At 42.1% G+C, this 18,649-nt stretch overlaps 1 protein-coding gene across 2 annotated transcripts; it reads left to right on the top strand.

Annotated features, from left to right (window-relative positions):
• The first annotated feature begins 3,424 nt into the window (after nucleotides 1-3,424).
• LOC129780579 (zinc finger and SCAN domain-containing protein 29-like) lies at nucleotides 3,425-18,597 on the top strand. 2 transcript variants are annotated; one of them, XM_055788997.1, is made up of 5 exons: nucleotides 3,425-4,459; nucleotides 4,525-4,954; nucleotides 5,020-5,110; nucleotides 5,172-5,264; nucleotides 18,099-18,597. In XM_055788997.1, exons 1-5 carry the CDS (start codon nucleotides 3,620-3,622, stop codon nucleotides 18,574-18,576), a joined length of 1,932 nt encoding a protein of 643 aa, XP_055644972.1. In that variant the 5' UTR covers nucleotides 3,425-3,619; the 3' UTR covers nucleotides 18,577-18,597. The 2 variants fall into 2 exon arrangements, with proteins under 2 accessions (XP_055644972.1, XP_055644971.1); XM_055788996.1 differs by having other exon boundaries at nucleotides 3,427-4,465.
• Nucleotides 18,598-18,649: the final 52 nt, after the last annotated feature.

Raw genomic sequence — 18,649 nt, 5'->3', positions numbered from 1 at the left:
AGGAACCGTCCCTTTCCGTCAATTATTGTTTTCTACGAATCCTGCCGGTCGGTTTCGTTGAACGAATGTTTCCATTATAACTGTATGGTAGATTAACTGACGTAACGTGACGGGACGTGAACGTGACGTGGATGTTGTATGTGATACGCACTTAAAGGTGGCCGTCGTTGCCGTACACAAGGCGCCTAGCAGTATATCCTGAGGTGGGCTAACTTACTAAAAGCACTCTTCAGCCATCTTGGAAGTCTACTGTGTTTTGTTTGTAAACAAAACACAATACACTAGTGCCGAAGCTCGCTCCTGATCAGTCTGTCTCTTTCACGCTTCAAGCTAATAATTCTCCTTCTGCTTTCTTCCGTACCTTAGAATATACTTCTAGGCACCTTGGCCGTACACTGTTTGTCCGGCTTGCTAGAGCTAAAATATTTGACACCTTTTATTAGATAAAGTTTGGTTTGATATTTGTACAAACACCATTTTGTTTGCCACTCGTCAATTATCGACGGTGGCAAACAATGTAAAACATCGAACATGGAAAAAATCGACTGAAATATTTATGGTAACCAAATGGTAACGACAGGTTTGACGACCAGACCGAAAAAATATTTTAGGCATCCAATAATTGAATATTTGCCTGTCGTGTTTTGTGTCTTTTTGTCATTTTTTTTTGCAGCGTCTGTGCTGACAGGACTGGTAAATCATCTCATTATGGTGAGCGGCTCAGGGCCGTTCAGCTCATACAAGTGAGTCTATATATTACACACACACACACACACACACACACAGACTGATACGAATTCTAATAATATAATATGCTCATCAGCTCAGCAGCTCAACAGCTCAGCAGCTCATCAGCTCAACAGCTCAGCAGCTCCAATGTGAGCTGAAGAGCTGTGTTTTTTTGATAGCGAGCCGATCCGAATCCGCTCACTATGATGAAGCGATTCGGATAAACAGCTCATGAGCGGATGGCACATCTCGAGACAGGACGTACGTTTCACTCTCTCTTCGAACGTCTGTGTTTTTCCTCGTTCAGGTAGTGTTTACTGTACTGAATAACATTAAAAGTACGTGATTCTTTTCTGTGAATTCGAGTCCAGTGAAATTTACTTGAATTTTCTGGATAAAATCAGAAATAGATAGCATTGTCGTCTGGTTGAGAAAATATGCTTTGTATGTGCTCCATTTTGTTCTGCCGGTCATCCGCTTGCTTTCTTGTCGCGATGTGTTTTTCCTTCGATGTGTGTTAGTGTATTGTTGCGAATGTATTAGTTAGCTTTTGCATCTCGCAGGCACATACATACGCGATCCGTGTGGTGCGATGTTATATTTAGAGCATACAATTAGGCGAGAGTCAGGACAAGTTAAGTGCAACTGTGTTACCAGCATTGCTGCACATATATTTTACGGTAAAAAAATATGTAATAGTGGTGAACAAATGGCATTAAAAATTGAATGTATGTTAGTTCTTGTAATCCCAAAGATAACGAGGAGAGTTATTTCGATAGAAGTACGTGCAATAAAGAATAGAATATATAGATTTATCTCGGTTACCTTTTCATGTTTCCCAAATATAACTTTCCGCCATTGCGATTAAATTTCGAAACAAAAATTAGTGTGACAAATAGTAGAATATGTAGATTTCTCTATATTACACTCTCAATTTTCCCAAATATAACTTCTGCCGTCGCGTAGGATTTCAAAAAAAGTACGTATATAGATTCCTTTTGGCTACCTTCTAGAGTTTCCCGAAGATAACTCTCTGCTGTCGCGAATGGATATTGATAAAAAGTACATGCAATTAATAATAGAACGTATAGTCGTTCCAATTCATTTTACAGGTTTTCCTTCTCAGGATACCTTAACATAATTTCTGCCACGTTTCGTGATACGAAATTTTTAGGTTTTTGTTTTGTCCAGTGGTCGATAGTTCACGCTTGCATAATCACATAATCACTAAGAACTATCTCTTCCTTGATAAGCGCTGGGGAACCACGCTATATACGCGATTCTTCTAGCCTTCGGGCGGCGAATATCATACTAACATTCCTTCCCTTCCCCTGGTGACTGTAAGGACGTGGCCGGCGTCGTTATTGACTATTTAAAGTTCGAATCGTAGAAACTTGTATAATAAGAATGGATTGCTATTCCCAAGCGTCATTCAGTGTGTTCTTTGTGAAATTTCGTTGGTTCGCTGGTCAATCACGAAGAGCAGCTACGAAGTGTACAGTCTAGCCAAGCTCAAGCTCAATATATTTGATCAGTTCACGTTGATCACATTTTATCTGTCAAAGAGAACCAAATATTTGGCTTCGGTCAAACAGTGTGATTTCTCACCAGTGAGAAACTCATCAGCGTTTACATATGCCTGAATTTATTCTATACATTCTATACATATGTATCGAAGGTATATCGAAGAAGTGTATCATATATATTCTAACCCATTTACATTTTTTTCGGGTGAATAAATCCATCTATAGCTATAGATCTCCCTGATGTAAACCCGCCATTAGGTATTTCATCATTCGAATAAAGTGATAACAATACCACTTCATTTATCTGGAAAAAAATTATAAACGCTCAAAGGGGTAATCGATTTCTCCTCGAGAATACCCAGCACAAAGAATACCCTCCTCCCCGCCGTTGATCGATTTTGGTATTCGTCTACAAATGATGTTAGAACTCCTGCTTTCATCAAACAATGTGGTTTCTTTGATATGATAAAATATTCTCTACACCATATCAAAGATTCCATTTTGTTCGCTATCAAATCTATAGCTAACGGCACCGTTCGGTCCGGCTGCGGAAAAGAAATGGGATTGGGGGAAAAGAGCATAGTGTTTAGCAAGCAATATTTAAGCTATTGAAACAATTTTTCGGGTTAAAATTTAACAAGCATATAATACGTACACATTTTATCTTTCGAATGAAAGGGTTATCATACTATTTCGTTCTCCCAGCAAAGAGGTATTAACGCACAAAAACTTGTTGTTCCGACACAACGCTCTTACTTACATCCCAGTATAGAAATGAAGACGCATTTGAATTTGCAGCGCTGATATGTAAGCTCAGAAATGCACAGAACAAATGTATGGGAAAATGGGAAAGCTTCGAATGTTTTATTAATGTTAATCCATTACAGATAAAGGAATCGTAATGATCGTAATGTACTGCATATCAAACAAATGCTAGAGAATTTCGGATACGACTGGTATGGGATCAACAAAATTCGTTTACAGCTGATCTGGTACTGTCTCTGAAACGCGTTGGCCGGATGGGTAATATAAATCTTTGCAGGTATCAAATTTGAGGTAAAGAAAAGAAGTGAGTAATAAAAGCACCGAAGAATTGGCAATATATTTAGGGTTTACTGTAGCGGGTCAAAATAGTTCTGAATCTGGGTGGTTTTTCTTTAGTGTGTCGTTTCGGCTCGATTGAACTGTCACTTGACGGGAACGTTCGCTGGTAATGAAATCAAAATAAACAAACCGAGAGATTTGCATTCTTTGCACTACTCATTATTGGTTATTAGTTCCAACGAGTTGAAACTATTGATGAATTTAGTGTAATGCGCCAGTGTTTTGTGTTAAAGCCTTTGTGAATCAGAGTGTTCATTGCTATGTCTTTGAATCCGGAGTGGACCATAACATGTCGCGTTTGCCTGCAGGAGGGCGATATCCGATCCCTGTTCGATGTTTGCCCTCAGTACAACTTGACCTACTGTGCCAAGGTGATGCAGTGTACCGGTGTAGAGATTCGACGTAACGACACGTTGCCCGAGCAGATCTGCGTCCAGTGCATCGGAGATTTGAACGTGGCGTACAGATTCCGACTCAATTGTGAAAGCTCTGACGCGATACTACAATCATACCGGCAAGCAACGCGGGATAAAAATGAAAGAGAACGGCAGCAGAATGTTTGCCAGGGGGAGGACTCCTGTTCGTCATCAGAGATACAAATACCTATCAGCTCAGATGTGGTGTACAGCTATAAACCTCCTTCGGGATTGAATGTAAAGCTGGTATCCAGAGAGTGTACGGTTCTGTTGGAAAACAACGGGGAAATTATTATCTGTGAACCGTCCGTTGAACCCAAAACAAATCTAAAGGAACAGTATGATGTCACATCTGTGCAGCGTCCTCCTGAAGACCAGGGCGCCGAGGACGACGAGGAAGACAACGATTCGTTGATAACATACGACGATGCGCTTCCACCGTCAGCCTTGCAGCTGGACAATGACGATCAGGAGATTGGGGGAAAAGAAACAGATGAAAGAACCGATGTGATCGATGACCTGGTGGAAAATGATACTCAAAATAGTGGTAGTAGTGAACAACATCCTGGAGATGTCGATGCGGACATATATTTCGATAATGAATTTGTGTACATTAGGAAAAACAATACTGACCAGGAACAAATTGTCTGTGAAAAGTTGCAGGATAACATAGGCAAATGGGAGGTAATCGTAAGTAATAGTGAAACCAGTATTCGATAGCATCGTTCAGGTCGAATTAAATTTTCCAGTATGATGAAGCGAATAGTAATGAGTATTTGGAGAAAAATGCACAGCCCAAAATAGTTGAGAGTGTCCCCGAACGTACGACGGATGGACCGGTTCCGCAACAAAGCGCAGTGCAGCTAACGAATCCCATTAAAACTATTCAAACCATTCGGAAGGCAAATATTCCGAACGAGGAGAAGCCGACAATTGAAAACATTATCACGAAACCGGGACCGGACGGCTCGCTGGAGACGGTAATCCGAGTTAAGCGGAACCTGAAAATGGTCACTCAGCAGCATGTGTGCAAATTGTGCAACAGTTCGTACAAGTACAAACACGCGCTCGAAACTCACCTTCGCCGACATCGCGGTGATAAACCGTACAAGTGTACCGATTGTGAGAAAGCTTTCGTAGTGCCGTTTGAGCTGCGGCGGCACATGCGGACGCACACTGGTAGAATATGCTGCACTTGCATTTGGCAGGGTGGTTTGATTTTTAATTGTGTTTTTTTCATTCAGGTGCCAAACCGTACAAATGCAAATACTGTGAGAAGAAATTCTCCGATTTCGGTAGCAAAATCAAACACGAGCGAACTCACACTGGAGAGAGGTTTGTGTCTTGAATGATTTTTTTTTAATTCAAACCATCGATTGACTCTGTTACGTTTTAGGCCATATACTTGCGAGGTTTGCAAGAAAAGCTTTACTTATTCGCACGTTTTAAACAGTCACATGTTGATTCACACCGGAGTGAAGAAATACTCGTAAGTATCAGTTATGTTAATCATATTAATCATGCATAGAGCAGAGGAACCGTGTGGTTTATCCTATTTTTCCACCTTATGGTCTGCTGCGTTCATATTATATGAATTGTTTTGGAATCGTGCAAATAGGGTTATCCATAAAATTGGTAACAAGAAATAATCAAACATATATCCTGCTCAGATTCTAATTCGTACCGATTTGGATTTATTGAAAAGGAAAACTAGTTCTGTTTTTTCGTTCAAAATTCATTCATTTTTTTTCATAATGTTTCATACCAGGTTTTGTCCATACATTTCTCAAATTCGAATGCACAGTTCGAAAAAAAAATCAATTGTCTAAGAGACAATTCATGTTCTAAGTTAATTTCTCTCTGTATCTGAGTTGATCGGTGGGGAACGAACGTAGCGCCTGCGTTTACCAGACTGGTTGGATGTTGTCGCTTTTTCTTCGGATGATGATATATTCAACTCGGTTAGGGCAGGTTCGAATGGATGCTTGGCGTTCACCGTCACACACATTTAAACATCTGGTCATCAAACAGGCCACAGAGCTCAGTACAATGATTCATAGCACATTTACCACCGTGAAGTTACATATAACAGTCTTCAATACCATGCCGTCTCGATGCTGGGGATTATACAGCTCCCATGACAAAATTTGTTTCTTTATCTGTTTGGGCAGTAGACTGTCAGATCTTTTTCGAAGGCCATCAGAAGCTGAAATACTGGAATGCTGATGCCCCACATTCTTCTTTCAGGCGATAAACACTAAGCACAGATTTTTTAAAAGTACGTTTAAAATGTAATTTTTCCTAAATAGTTCATTAACTTTCCAAAAACTTTGCCAAACATTATATTTTAATCAGACATCTGAATTTCAATGATTTTGAATATGCCCTTTTAAATAATCAATTATAATTTAAATTGATCATATTATAATGAAAATTGTGATTTTGGGTAGCTTCCATAATGTGTACCAAGCAGGGCGCGACATAGTCATAGTCAACTGAGGATAATCGGCTGACTAACCGACTGACTATATCCATAGTCAGTAGGTAAAACACTTTTGGCTCTTCACGCAGTTTCTCCGCCAAAACGACTGAACAGTCAGTCGAGCTTTTAGTCGCTATCTCCCTCTACCGACTCGACTATATCATTCCATTCTTCCCAGTCAAATTGTCCTCATTGCATTTTGAAGTGACTTCCCCCAAAACGAATTCGTTCCTCTCTCTCTCTCTCCCATACACGTTTGCATGCATCGATGTTTGAGTTCACCGTGGTTTGACAAACGCTACAGGTGAGCTAGTTTTTTTTGTAGCGTACACGAAAACTACTCACACGTATAAAATAGCGTGCAGTGTGTGTGCGCTATTTTACACGCCTAATACTAACTAATACTAATGCGAGGACTAGTCAGCGCTAGTCAATTCATTTTCTAGTCAAGTCATTTTTTGTTGGCGGCAACTGCCGAAGCAGTTTTAGTCGAAACGAAGCTACTGGGAGTAGAGTCGGTCCTCATTTTTCACCTTCGAAAATTTCGGGCCCTGGTACCAAGTTTCAACAAAATCGAAGAGGGTAGCGTCAAAATTTACTGTTATCGGCAGCACCCTCTTTTTTTCATCCCATTTGTTTATTTTAGGCTCATTAGCATTTTAGCTGTAACAGAGCCGAATTTTAATCATGTACATGTCGCATGTTTATCATATCTATCAATAGCACATTACGGTTGCCATTCGGCGTAAGAGTATTCCTTCTGTTATTCCATTATCCAGTTAGACCACCGGACAGCGGAGACAGTTGATATGATCATTGTTGTGTTATTAATAGAACAGCAACCCGATGTTTCTTGCAGAACAGAGCAGTTGTATGGGTGAATCAATCTGATCGATCGACCTCCATCGCTGATGATTGTTGTGTGAACGTAGTTATTCTGCAACAATACAATGAGAGTTTTGAACTCACGATTGATCGCTTACTAAGTGAACGCACAATCAATGTGGCTACGAAGACCCCAATGGGAGTCGTACCTACTATAGTCTCCACAAACACTTAAGGTCAACCAGACTTAGCAGTCGTGCATAATTTTTCCTGTACAAAACGCTCATAAGAACGGTTGTCCTCTACGGGCACGAGACGTGGACAATACTCGAAGAGGACCTGCGAGCACTCGGAGTCTTTGAACGGCGGGACCATCTTCGGCGGTGTACAAGAAGACGGCGTATGGAGACGAAGGATGAACCACGAGCTCACGCGACTCACCGGCGAACCCAGTATCCAGAAAGTAATCAAAGCTGGAAGGATACGCTGGACAGGACGTGTAGCAAGAATGTCGGACAACTATCCTGCAAAAATGGTGTTCATCGGGAATCCGGCTGGTACGGGACGACGAGGAGCACAACGAGCAAGGTGGTTAGACCAAGTGGAGCGTGACATGGTGAGCACGAGGTGCCCGCGGAATTGGAGAGAGATAGCCACGAACCGAGTTAATTGGAGAAAAATTGTGAATCAGGCAATGACGTTAAGCCAAAATAAATAAAAAAAAACGAAGACCCCCAGCACCATCTCAGATATCAGTGAAACGTTGTGGGAGTAAACCCATGGATCTTTTAAGCAATTTTGCATACTTGAAATATTCCAAAACAGTTAGGCTACTTTTTAAAAAGGGCCATACAAATTTTCTCATTTTTTTCAAAAAATTCTATCTCAAAAACTATGAGACTTACAAAATTTCAAAGAAAGAAATATAAGAAATCTTTCAAGTTTTCATAACTGGTAACATTTTGATGTACAAATTATCACAACTTCTGCAAACTTTTTTTTCTATTTAGAAACATGTCAAGAACATGTGAAACGCGAGAATTTGTACACAAAAATGTTACCAGTAAAACTTCAGAAACTATAAAAGAGAGCAAGTTGTCGTCTTCGACGGAAGTTCATTTTTTAAGATTTAAAACTTTGTCAAATCCACTGTATCGCTATGTTGACTTTAAACAAAATCAGTATTAGTTGTATTTCTTTCAAAAAAAAAAAAAAAAAATGAATAGTTGTTGTTAGAAAAGCTTTTTTCCTGTAAAAGCGTCCATCTTTCGTTGTATGGACGACTTGTTGATAGTTGTATGGGCTATTCGATTCTCGGAATAAAGCGCAGGAGAAAACGACTGCAACAGAAACCACCACTCATAAAAAGTGTAGTAGGCTATAAATATTGTGGCGCGGTATTGTATTTCAAAACAAGAATTAACCGGGCAAACGTATCGCCCCAGGCAAACGTAACGCCCCGGGCAGACGTATGCCGTCCGACGCTCGCTAGAGCTTGGTCGGACATTGCTAAAGGATCGTATCCTATGTTTCAAACTAACCGGGCAATCAGTGGATCCCAGGTTTGCGTGCGAGACACCGCCGCTTCCGACGGCGGGTCGGCGGTGTATTCTTCACATTTCTTTCCTCGATTTAAGGTGAAGGTGGAAGCAAACCATTGTATTAGTATAGGTAAAACCACGTGTAAAAATGGGGTAATTGTGTTTGAGAGAAGAGCAATTTGTTTCGTTTGTTTTGATCTTCGTACTTAAATAGATCAATTCACTTATCAGACTGTGTTGCGCTTCACTGACACGAGTCTTAGAATACATTTGAAAAAAAAAGTCACAGGAGGGTTGTGTCCGAGACATGACCGCATAGTTGACGTAGGATTCCGTTAGGCTGTCTGTTACATGCTGGTTTTGGATATGTTTGAAAAATTACATTGTTAAACTCTTTGATAGTGATTTGGTGGCCCTGAAAAAGGGCCGTTTTGTCTGGTTCCTAGGTATTGTTTGTTCACTCCACCAGTGTTCATAACCAAGTGAGAATGGTAGAAAGATGGTGATTAGTAATTTGATGGTGCGTATCACGATAAAAGGTGCCTAAGTGAAATGAGATGATGAAAGCCGCCCTCTGTGGCCCTGGACGAAGTGGCTCCAGTGTTATGTATGGATGAAATAAATAAAAAAAACCTCATCAATGTAATATAACATAATTATCATTATCGAACACAATTATCAAGTTTTATCACCAGAAATACGGGTTATTTTTTTATAAGAGAAAATATATTTGAAATGGAAAAGATAATTTCATTTATAATTTTTACTTTCAGAGTGTTTACTCAACCCACTTCCATTTTCACTTTAAAACCAACGGAATACGATGTCACATGCCTCAATGCGAATTGGATATTGATATCGGTCATTGATATGAAATTTCATGATGCAACCAACATAAAATTTCCAAATTTAAATTTTATTTATATTTTATCAAACATAAGTTCTATTCAGTTCATTAACACTCATTCATCGCTCCCTACTCATTCGCCAGCACGTATGCAATCAACAATGCCCACGCTAGTTACAATGAGCACTATCCATTTGTGCGCGTCGTTAGTTAAACTATCGACCACGAGGGCTGATTTCCCCCAGACACCTTGGATTTGAAATCTCTGTTAGGGAATACATGCCGGTGGAAACAAAAGCTCCCCCTACTTTCATGTAATTGCAATGCCGATTCCCCCCAGGAAGCTTGGTTTTGATGTCTCTGTTAGGGAATACACTTCGGTGGGAACAAAAGTTCCCTCTACTTTGATGTGCCGATTTCTCCGTACCTTCAATTTCGACCAATCAGAAAGAGTTATTTCCGTTTGGAGATTTTTGTGATTGTTTGCTAGTTAGTTTATATGATATTAATATATTATCAATTGTGATGAATTGTTATGGAGTACTCAGATCGATTGATGCAAATGTCTCGTAAATCCATCAGGAAATATTTGACCAATAATTGTAAGTACATGAGCCACCGCATGTGTCGTCAATTTAGGGTTGAATATTTTCCAATTTTTCGATGGTTAGTTTCATGATATATATAATTTTATTCAATGTATAAAATTGTTATGGAGTGCCGAAATAGATTGACACAAAAATATCAACAACCCATCATGAAATGACTGAGCAATAAGTGTTTGAAATTGGACAATTTTCACGTATGCTCTATCTTCGATTTTCAATTTGTACCCCAATATGTTCCCGAAAGACGTAATCCTACGTTAAAAATAACAATTAAATGCTGATGTTAAATGTATGAACAATTGCAAATACAGTAGAACCCCGATTATCCGCGAAATAGTCTAGCTAGGCAACCGCGCATAACGAAAATCGCGGATTATGCATTAAAGGACTAAAAATGGAGTGCAAACACGAGAAAAAGGTAATTAAACGCTAAAAGTATGTTTTATTAATATAGAAATCATTAAACTATCCATTTGTAAAGGGTTGTACACCAGTGGTCAGATAATGTGTAAGTCATGACAAAATATAAGAGAGCAAGCTCCCACCTCTCACTGACAAATTTCGGGAAACTATAGAATTACTATGGAACTCGCGGAACGCGGTTTATCCGCGGAATCCGCTTGCGGATAATCGGGGTTCTACTGTATGAATATATATAGAAGGTGTATTTGCATGTAAAGTAAAATTCTGATTATACGCTAGCGTAACATGAGCAAATTTATAACACATACGAATTGGGGCTCTTTTGATATTAGCAAGTTCTTTTGCACAGTAACTCGATGTTGATAATTCCTTAATATTTTCCTTCGTTGATCGTATTTTTTCACATATTCACGTTGGAGAGCCTTAACCCTTCTCTTCGTTGGTCGAGGCATTTTGGTTGAATGTAATACTTTTCCGTTTACAGCAGAGGCAGCCGTGGCAGTGTTCTGAGCTCTGCAATACAATTTTCTTAATCAATGTTGAAGTTGCTAAAACTTTCATTTTAGACCCATTAAACGTAAAAATAATAATTGTATTGATATTAACACAATTTTATTCTACGAATGTTCATGTCATGAAACGCTATGACTCAGGAATAACATTTTATTGAGTGGTTTTTATAGCTGTTTCGATAATGTTGTCTGGTATCAGTGTAGAAAAATAACGATGCTTCCACCAATACAGACAAAACCATTGCTGACAATTGAAAAATGAAAATTTAACTTTCAGAGCACTAGCTCGAGTTTTCCGACGTTTTTCACTATACAGTGCGACAGCAGATGAAAATTTAATATCTTGTGAGTAATCGATTAGAGTTTGGTTGATATCACTTGATGGGAAGTGTGAGAAAACGATCATTTTCTTCACACACAAATTATTGATTTTCTGGCGTGGGGGGAGAAGGGAGATGAAAGAAATGAGCGCCATTGTGACAGCCATTTATGGCTTCCTTCCACCTTCACCTTAAAACTCCGATTAAGCTTAATGAACTTTTTCAGTTTTTATGTATTTTTCGTTCCTCCGAATTAAAAAAATCGCTTCGGGTTGTATCCGATACACGACCGCATAGGACGTAGAACTACGCAATCTTTTTTGTTAATTTGTTGGTTCATCATTTCGGATATTATTTTTTTCAAATGCGTCGAAATTCCATAAATAACGCTTTAGTAAAAAGTTCCGGGGACCCTGCTGTAGAATCATTTCGAGAAGCAACGATTCTTTCTTGCCTTTGCGAGAACAATACACTACACCCAGGTTTTTTCACGCGGTTTTTTTTATGTCATTTTTCCCCACTTTGGAAGTCATCTAGACACTCAATGCAGAATGTTCGATAAAGGATTTGAAAAATAATAAAACATTTGAATACCCTTAGAAAATTATCCGAAATAAAAGGTTTCGTATCGCGTTACCGACTAAAGGTGAATCGGAAATACAGAGTGAAGATTAATCGACATTTGAAGTGATCGATCATATCAAGCGGGATGCGACATCGTAAGTTTTGGGTATTTATAGTGAAAAGCTCTGCTGAAATTTCACAAGAATCAAATATGAATCGAATTAATCAGGTTTTTTGCATTATTACTGGCGAAGATTTTAATGGATTTCCAGATTGAATAAGTACTCTTCTGAAATAAAGCCGTGAACATAAATTGATTTCTTGTATCAAATATGTACAATACGAACGAAAGTCACTTCACGGCGAAAACGAAATGAATTGTGTGCACTTCATATCGTTTTCACTGTGAAGTGACGTTCGTGATCAGGCCCGTATTCTATGTGACATCAACACATTTTTTCCAAGTGTTTAAAAAACGGGTACTAAAATTGTATTTAAAGATGATTTTAATAAATTTATTTATTTTGTTCGATTGGCGTTTGCAATCATAATTAGTAAACTCAAGATCAATCTTTGAAGTTGTTTATTTTGTATTCAGATGCGGTTTGTTCCTCACCTGCTCAACTATACATTGAGTGTTTCTGTGTTGACAAACCAGATAACCTTTATATCTTCGCTGATGATGACCAAAAATGTTGTATAGGGGAAATGAGGTTAAAATGAACAGGGTTGGTAAAATGAACCAGTGCTCAAACTTCGTTAATTTAACTATAAAAAAATTGATACTTCTTCATTATCCTATTCTCAGAACATTTGAAGCTGTTTAAGACACCCTGTTATGCATGAAACTGTCAGGTGTAAAAAATAATAAATAAAACAGAAATTTCTCTCACGGTAGCCATTTTTATGTAATTTTGTGCGCATCGTATTTAAGGAATTTCCCGTGAAATTTAAATTATTCGACCTGATATCTTCGACAAATCATCAGTTTGGACAACTGTTCACGTATTCTATAAGAGGTAAACAGATATTTTGTTTGGTTTCAGTGATTAATTCGCATTCGAAATTACTTTGTTTGCGGCAAAATGAGCCACCACTGGATAACGACTAACAATGTCATGTTTTCCAAAGCTGATCTACCTCATCAAATGTTGCTTTTCAAGGGGTTCTTTTTGTGGCTTTGGATCTGAAAAAATATGCCACTTCGACCAAAACTAAACCTCAATATGTGGAGCGTTTTGTGTTTCTTATTACTTTTTCGCACGTATGAGTAAATTCTAATTACTACTCTAGGTGAATAAGCTCAGCTTGATTCATACATGTACCTACTATTTAACAATGATTTAAACAAATTTAGATGAGGAACAACGCATAAATCTATCCCATTTAGCATGATATGTGTAATTGTTCATTTTACCACCACCATGTGATCATTTTAACCGCACTGTTGTGGACAACCCTATTTTGCCGCGCTCGGATACGTTATTCATCCGACGCAGCTCAGACCGCAGGGCTCGCGTGCGACAGCATGACTGTCACTGAGCGATGCTGGAGATGCGCATATATGTGTTTTTAATGTGGTTGTCACTTGTTGTTGTTTACATTGTTATTGTTGTGGACAGAGTCATTGTTTATCGTCCATAGTGAAATGTATCGTTTAGTCATGTCGTGAATAAAGTTTGTTTTTATTTATTGTACCGTGCGCGTTTCATTAACCCTGTCGTGATATTGTCCCAGTGCAAGTCCAAGGTCCCGCGGTACAAAAGTGGCGACGAGTAATCGCGAGTGTGTGTTGTTTTTCACCGTCGGAAAAACACACTGAACATTTCGCCCCCCGCGCGTAAGAAAAGAAAGTGGAGTGAAAGTGCGATGGCGAGCAACGACGACGGGCAGAATAGTGTTGACCCCACGGGTACTGTGCCAGTGCCAAACCCCGAAAAACTGGAAGGAGGCGCAGGAAGCAACCAGTGTCCGCCAAGGTGGTGGTCGTCGATGTGTGCAGTGTGCAGCAACGACGCAGATATGTCTCCGTGGGCTTTTCTGGAAAAAAAATTCGCCTGCAACTCGACACCGCCTCAGACATCACCGTCATTTGCAGGGATATTTGGCGGAGCATTGGCAGTCCTGCGTTATCGTCAGCAACGGTGAAGGCGAAGACGGCATCTGGCAGCATACTATCGCTCGATGGGGAGTTCGAGTGCGACGTCACCATCGGAAGCAGTACACGACGTGAGCTCATCCGTGTAACCGAGAAGCAGCTGCAGTTACTCGGATCCGATTTGGTCGACAGTTTCAACCTTTGGGCCGTCCCTATGGACACCTTCTGCTGCCACGTGTCTAGAACGCCAGTGTCGACAGGTGCACTCAAGTCGTCTTTTCCAGAGGTCTTCAGCGAGAAGCTCGGCTTGTGCACCAGAACAAAAGTGAAGTTGGAGTTGAAAGAAAACGTTCGACCCGTCTTCTGTCCGAAGCGTCCGGTAGCTTACGCTATGTATGATACCGTTGATCGCGAGCTCGACCGGTTAGAGAAATTGGACATCATCACCCCGGTCGATTATTCGGAGTGGGCCGCTCCGATCGTCGTAGTCCGCAAGTCCAATGGCTCCATCAGGATTTGCGGAGACTACTCAACGGGTCTGAATGCAGCTCTCCAATCACAGCAGTATCCACTTCCACTTCTGGATGACATCTTCGCCAAGCTGGCTAAGTGTAAAATCTTCAGCCAGATAGATTTGTCCGACGCCTTCTCACAGGTGGAAGTTGACGAGCAGTACCGTAGTTTGCTGACGATCAATACGCATCGTGGTCTCTACCTCTACAACCGCCTGCCGCCGGGTTTGAAGATCGCGCCTGGCGCATTTCAGCAGCTCATCGACACAATGTTAGCCGGACTGAAGGGCACTTCTGGCTACCTCGATGACGTCATCGTCGGCGGAGAAACTGAAGAGGAGCACGACCTCAATCTACGGGGTGTCCTGAAGCGAATCCAAGATTTCGGATTCACGATTCGTGTTGACAAGTGTTCGTTTCGCAAGCAGCAAATCCGATACTTGGGGCACATCGTCGACAGTCGCGGGTTGCGACCAGATCCGGCGAAAATCGAGGCGATCACCAAGCTGCCGCCTCCAGCCGATGTATCCGGTGTGCGATCGTTTTTGGGGGCCATCAACTACTACGGCAAGTTCGTCCCCAACATGCGCATGCTACGCTACCCGCTCGACAATCTCCTCAAGGTGGAGACGAAGTTCAGCTGGAGTCCGGAGTGCCAGAAAGCGTTCGACCGGTTCAAGCAGATTCTCTCGTCGGATCTTCTCCTCACACACTACGATCCGAAACGGGAAATCATCGTTTCTGCTGACGCTTCATCCGTTGGACTTGGGGCTACCATTAGCCATAGGTTCCCAGATGGAACCATCAAGGTGGTCCAACATGCATCCAGGGCGCTCCCGAAGGCAGAACAGGGCTACAGTCAGCCCGATCGCGAAGGTCTGGCCATCATCTTCGCCGTCACGAAGTTCCACAAAATGCTCTTCGGACGGCACTTCCGTTTGCAAACCGATCATCGCCCGCTGCTTCGTATCTTCGGCTCTAAGAAGGGAATTCCAGTGTACACTGCGAACCGCCTGCAACACTTCGCCCTCAACTTGCTGCTCTACGACTTTGAGATCGAGTACGTGTCCACTGAGAAGTTCGGCAACGCAGACCTGCTCTCCCGGTTGATCGACCAGCACATCAAGCCTGAAGAGGACTACGTCATCGCGAGTCTCAATCTGGAAGAGGATATTAGGTCAGTAGTAACTAATACGGTTAAAGTGTTGCCTCTCAATTTCAGAGTCGTTGCGCAAAGCACCCAAGCAGATCCGCTGCTCCGTCAAGTCCACCGCTACGTTCAGAACGGCTGGCCCCAGTCAACACTCGATGGGTCAGAACTTCGCCGGTTCCAATCAAGGCAGGAATCGCTCTCTGTGGTGGATGGGTGTATTTTGTTTGCCGAACGACTCGTCATTCCGTCGCTGCATCGGAAACGGTGCCTCGAACAGCTGCACCGTGGCCATCCGGGCATGCAGCGAATGAAAGCCATCGCTAGGAGCTACGTGTACTGGCCTACGTTGGATGCCGACATCGTCAGCTTCGTCAAGGCATGCCAGCAGTGTGCGTCTGTAGCTCGATCACCTCCTCACTCTCCACCGGTGCCGTGGCCCAAATCGACCGCTCCGTGGCAACGCGTCCACGTCGACTTCGCCGGTCCAATCGAAGGCGACTACTACCTGCTCGCTATCGATTCGTTCTCTAAGTGGCCCGAGATCATCCGAACGACCCGCATCACCTCTGCTGCGACCATCAGCATCTTGCGTGGGTTGTTCGCGCGGCTGGGTATGCCCGTAACCTTGGTCAGTGACAACGGTACCCAGTTTACCAGCGCCGAATTCGCCGATTTCTGCGCTTCCAATGGCATCGAGCACCTCACGACAGCACCGTTTCATCCACAATCAAATGGCCAGGCGGAACGATTTGTGGATACCTTCAAGCGAGCCGTCAAGAAAATTCGAGAGGGGAGAGGATCCATTGAAGAAGCACTGGATGTCTTCTTGCTGACGTACCGAAGCACGCCCAGTCGTGCTCTGCCGGATCAGAAGTCGCCATCTGAGATCATGTTTGGTCGCAAAATCCGAACGTGTCTCGAGCTTCTGCGTCCACCACCGGTACGTGTCCCAGTACCAACCGACGATGACCGCAAGCAACCGAGGTCCTTCAACCGAAACGAGACCGTGTACGCCAAACTACATGGTCGTACCGGTTGGAAGTGGGCTCCTGGTGTCGTCGTCGAGAAGATCGGAGACGTTATGTACAACGTGTGGGTCGAAGATCGCCGAATGCTACGCTCGCATATCAACCAACTTCGGAGTCGCCTTGCTGCTGGCGCGATACCGAAGCAACCCACTGTACATGCCACCTTAAACCAACATTCGCTGCCGCTGGACATTTTGCTGGATGCCTGGGATCTCCCAAGCCAATCACCAGGTCCATCTTCACCAGAGTCTGTCTCCAGTGCTGAGAGAACCATGGTAGGTTCCGGGCCGACTCTTGCAACGTCTACGCCACGTCATGTGGTCTCGGCGTTCGTCCCGTCATCAGCATCGTCATCATCAACAACAACAACGCCAACATCGACAGAGTTCGAGTCCGCTGTCGAAGTAGAACTAGCTGTAGACATCCCTAGGCGCTCTTCACGACTACGAAGACCGCCAGTAAGGTTTGATCCGTACCACCTCTATTAAGAGGGGAGATGTTGTGGACAACCCTATTTTGCCGCGCTCGGATACGTTATTCATCCGACGCAGCTCAGACCGCAAGGCTCGCGTGCGACAGCATGACTGTCACTGAGCGATGCTGGAGATGCGCATATATGTGTTTTAATGTGGTTGTCACTTGTTGTTGTTTACATTGTTATTGTTGTGGACAGAGTCATTGTTTATCGTCCATAGTGAAATGTATCGTTTAGTCATGTCGTGAATAAAGTTTGTTTTTATTTATTGTACCGTGCGCGTTTCATTAACCCTGTCGTGATATTGTCCCAGTGCAAGTCCAGGGTCCCGCGGTATAAAACGCACGATAAAAAAATGCTCGATTTTACATCTTATTTTCTTGTAATGAAAAATGTACTATTTTAATTTTTTTTTATAAAAACTTTTTGATATCTTGAACAACAGTTAGTTAAGCTATAATACTCTTCGAAGAACGGACATTGTAGCAGTATGTGGACGCAGTAAATGGGCATTTTCCTTAGGGTGTTCATTTTAACCGCATTTCCCCTACTCACAAGTATTTCAAAATTAAACTCATATGAAATATGTGCTCTGTCCTTTGTACTAGTGCTAGTCATTTATCTATCATACAAAAAATAATGAGCCACAGCAAAGCAGGTACAGCAGAGTATAGTTAGAAAATTTTGATATAAATTGAAGTTAAATGGAGTTAAAATGGAATTTAGGCGCAATTCAGTTATTTCCTTGATTGTTTTAATTTAAAAAAAATGTCCACGTTGACAAAAAGGGGTAGGGGTATGAAAATGTCCACGCTTGTCCACGGAGGGGGAGGGGGGAGTCTTAAATCATGCTTTTTCTGTCCACGTGGTATGTGGACAGCCCCGTAGTGTATTTGCGGCATTTTTTGAATTTATTTTTTTTCCTCTCTTTCCAGCTGTCCAGATTGTGGGAAGCGATTCACGAAATCGCATCACTTGAAGACGCATCTGAACACACACACCCGCTCGAGTGCCGGCAGCAATTGCTTCGCCGGCAAATGCAGTCGTAGTGGTGTGCCCAGCGTGCTAGCAACTCTGAATCTAGACCAACCTGACTCGGATCACTTATTGGTGGACGGTATGGATAACCGTTCTGCCGAATTTCAACTGGAAGATACGTCCGCCGCTGGAAATCCCTTCGGACAACTTGTAAACCTAAGCGATTACATGATTGCGCCCAAAACGGAATCGACCTCGATTGGAACCCTCATGGGTGACTGTGTTATTCATGATGGCGGCGGATCGGGACACGATGTTGGGGACGTGACGGACGATGAGGATGCGCTGTTGAACGTGGTGACGGTGCTGACATCGAATCAGGTCGTCGGATTGGTCGAAGGTGATTATGCCAACATAAGGATCATCAACGAGTGAATAAAGTCGTTCAGGAAACGATTTCTAGAAGGGAATGCTCAATTGAACAGGACAAACAAAAGAAAGACCTAGA

The sequence above is a fragment of the Toxorhynchites rutilus genome, chromosome 3, assembly GCF_029784135.1.
Source record: "Toxorhynchites rutilus septentrionalis strain SRP chromosome 3, ASM2978413v1, whole genome shotgun sequence".
NCBI classification, from domain to species: Eukaryota; Metazoa; Arthropoda; class Insecta; order Diptera; family Culicidae; genus Toxorhynchites; species Toxorhynchites rutilus.
Note: the sequence above shows the minus strand (reverse complement) of the source record. Positions and strands in the feature narration are given on the sequence as shown.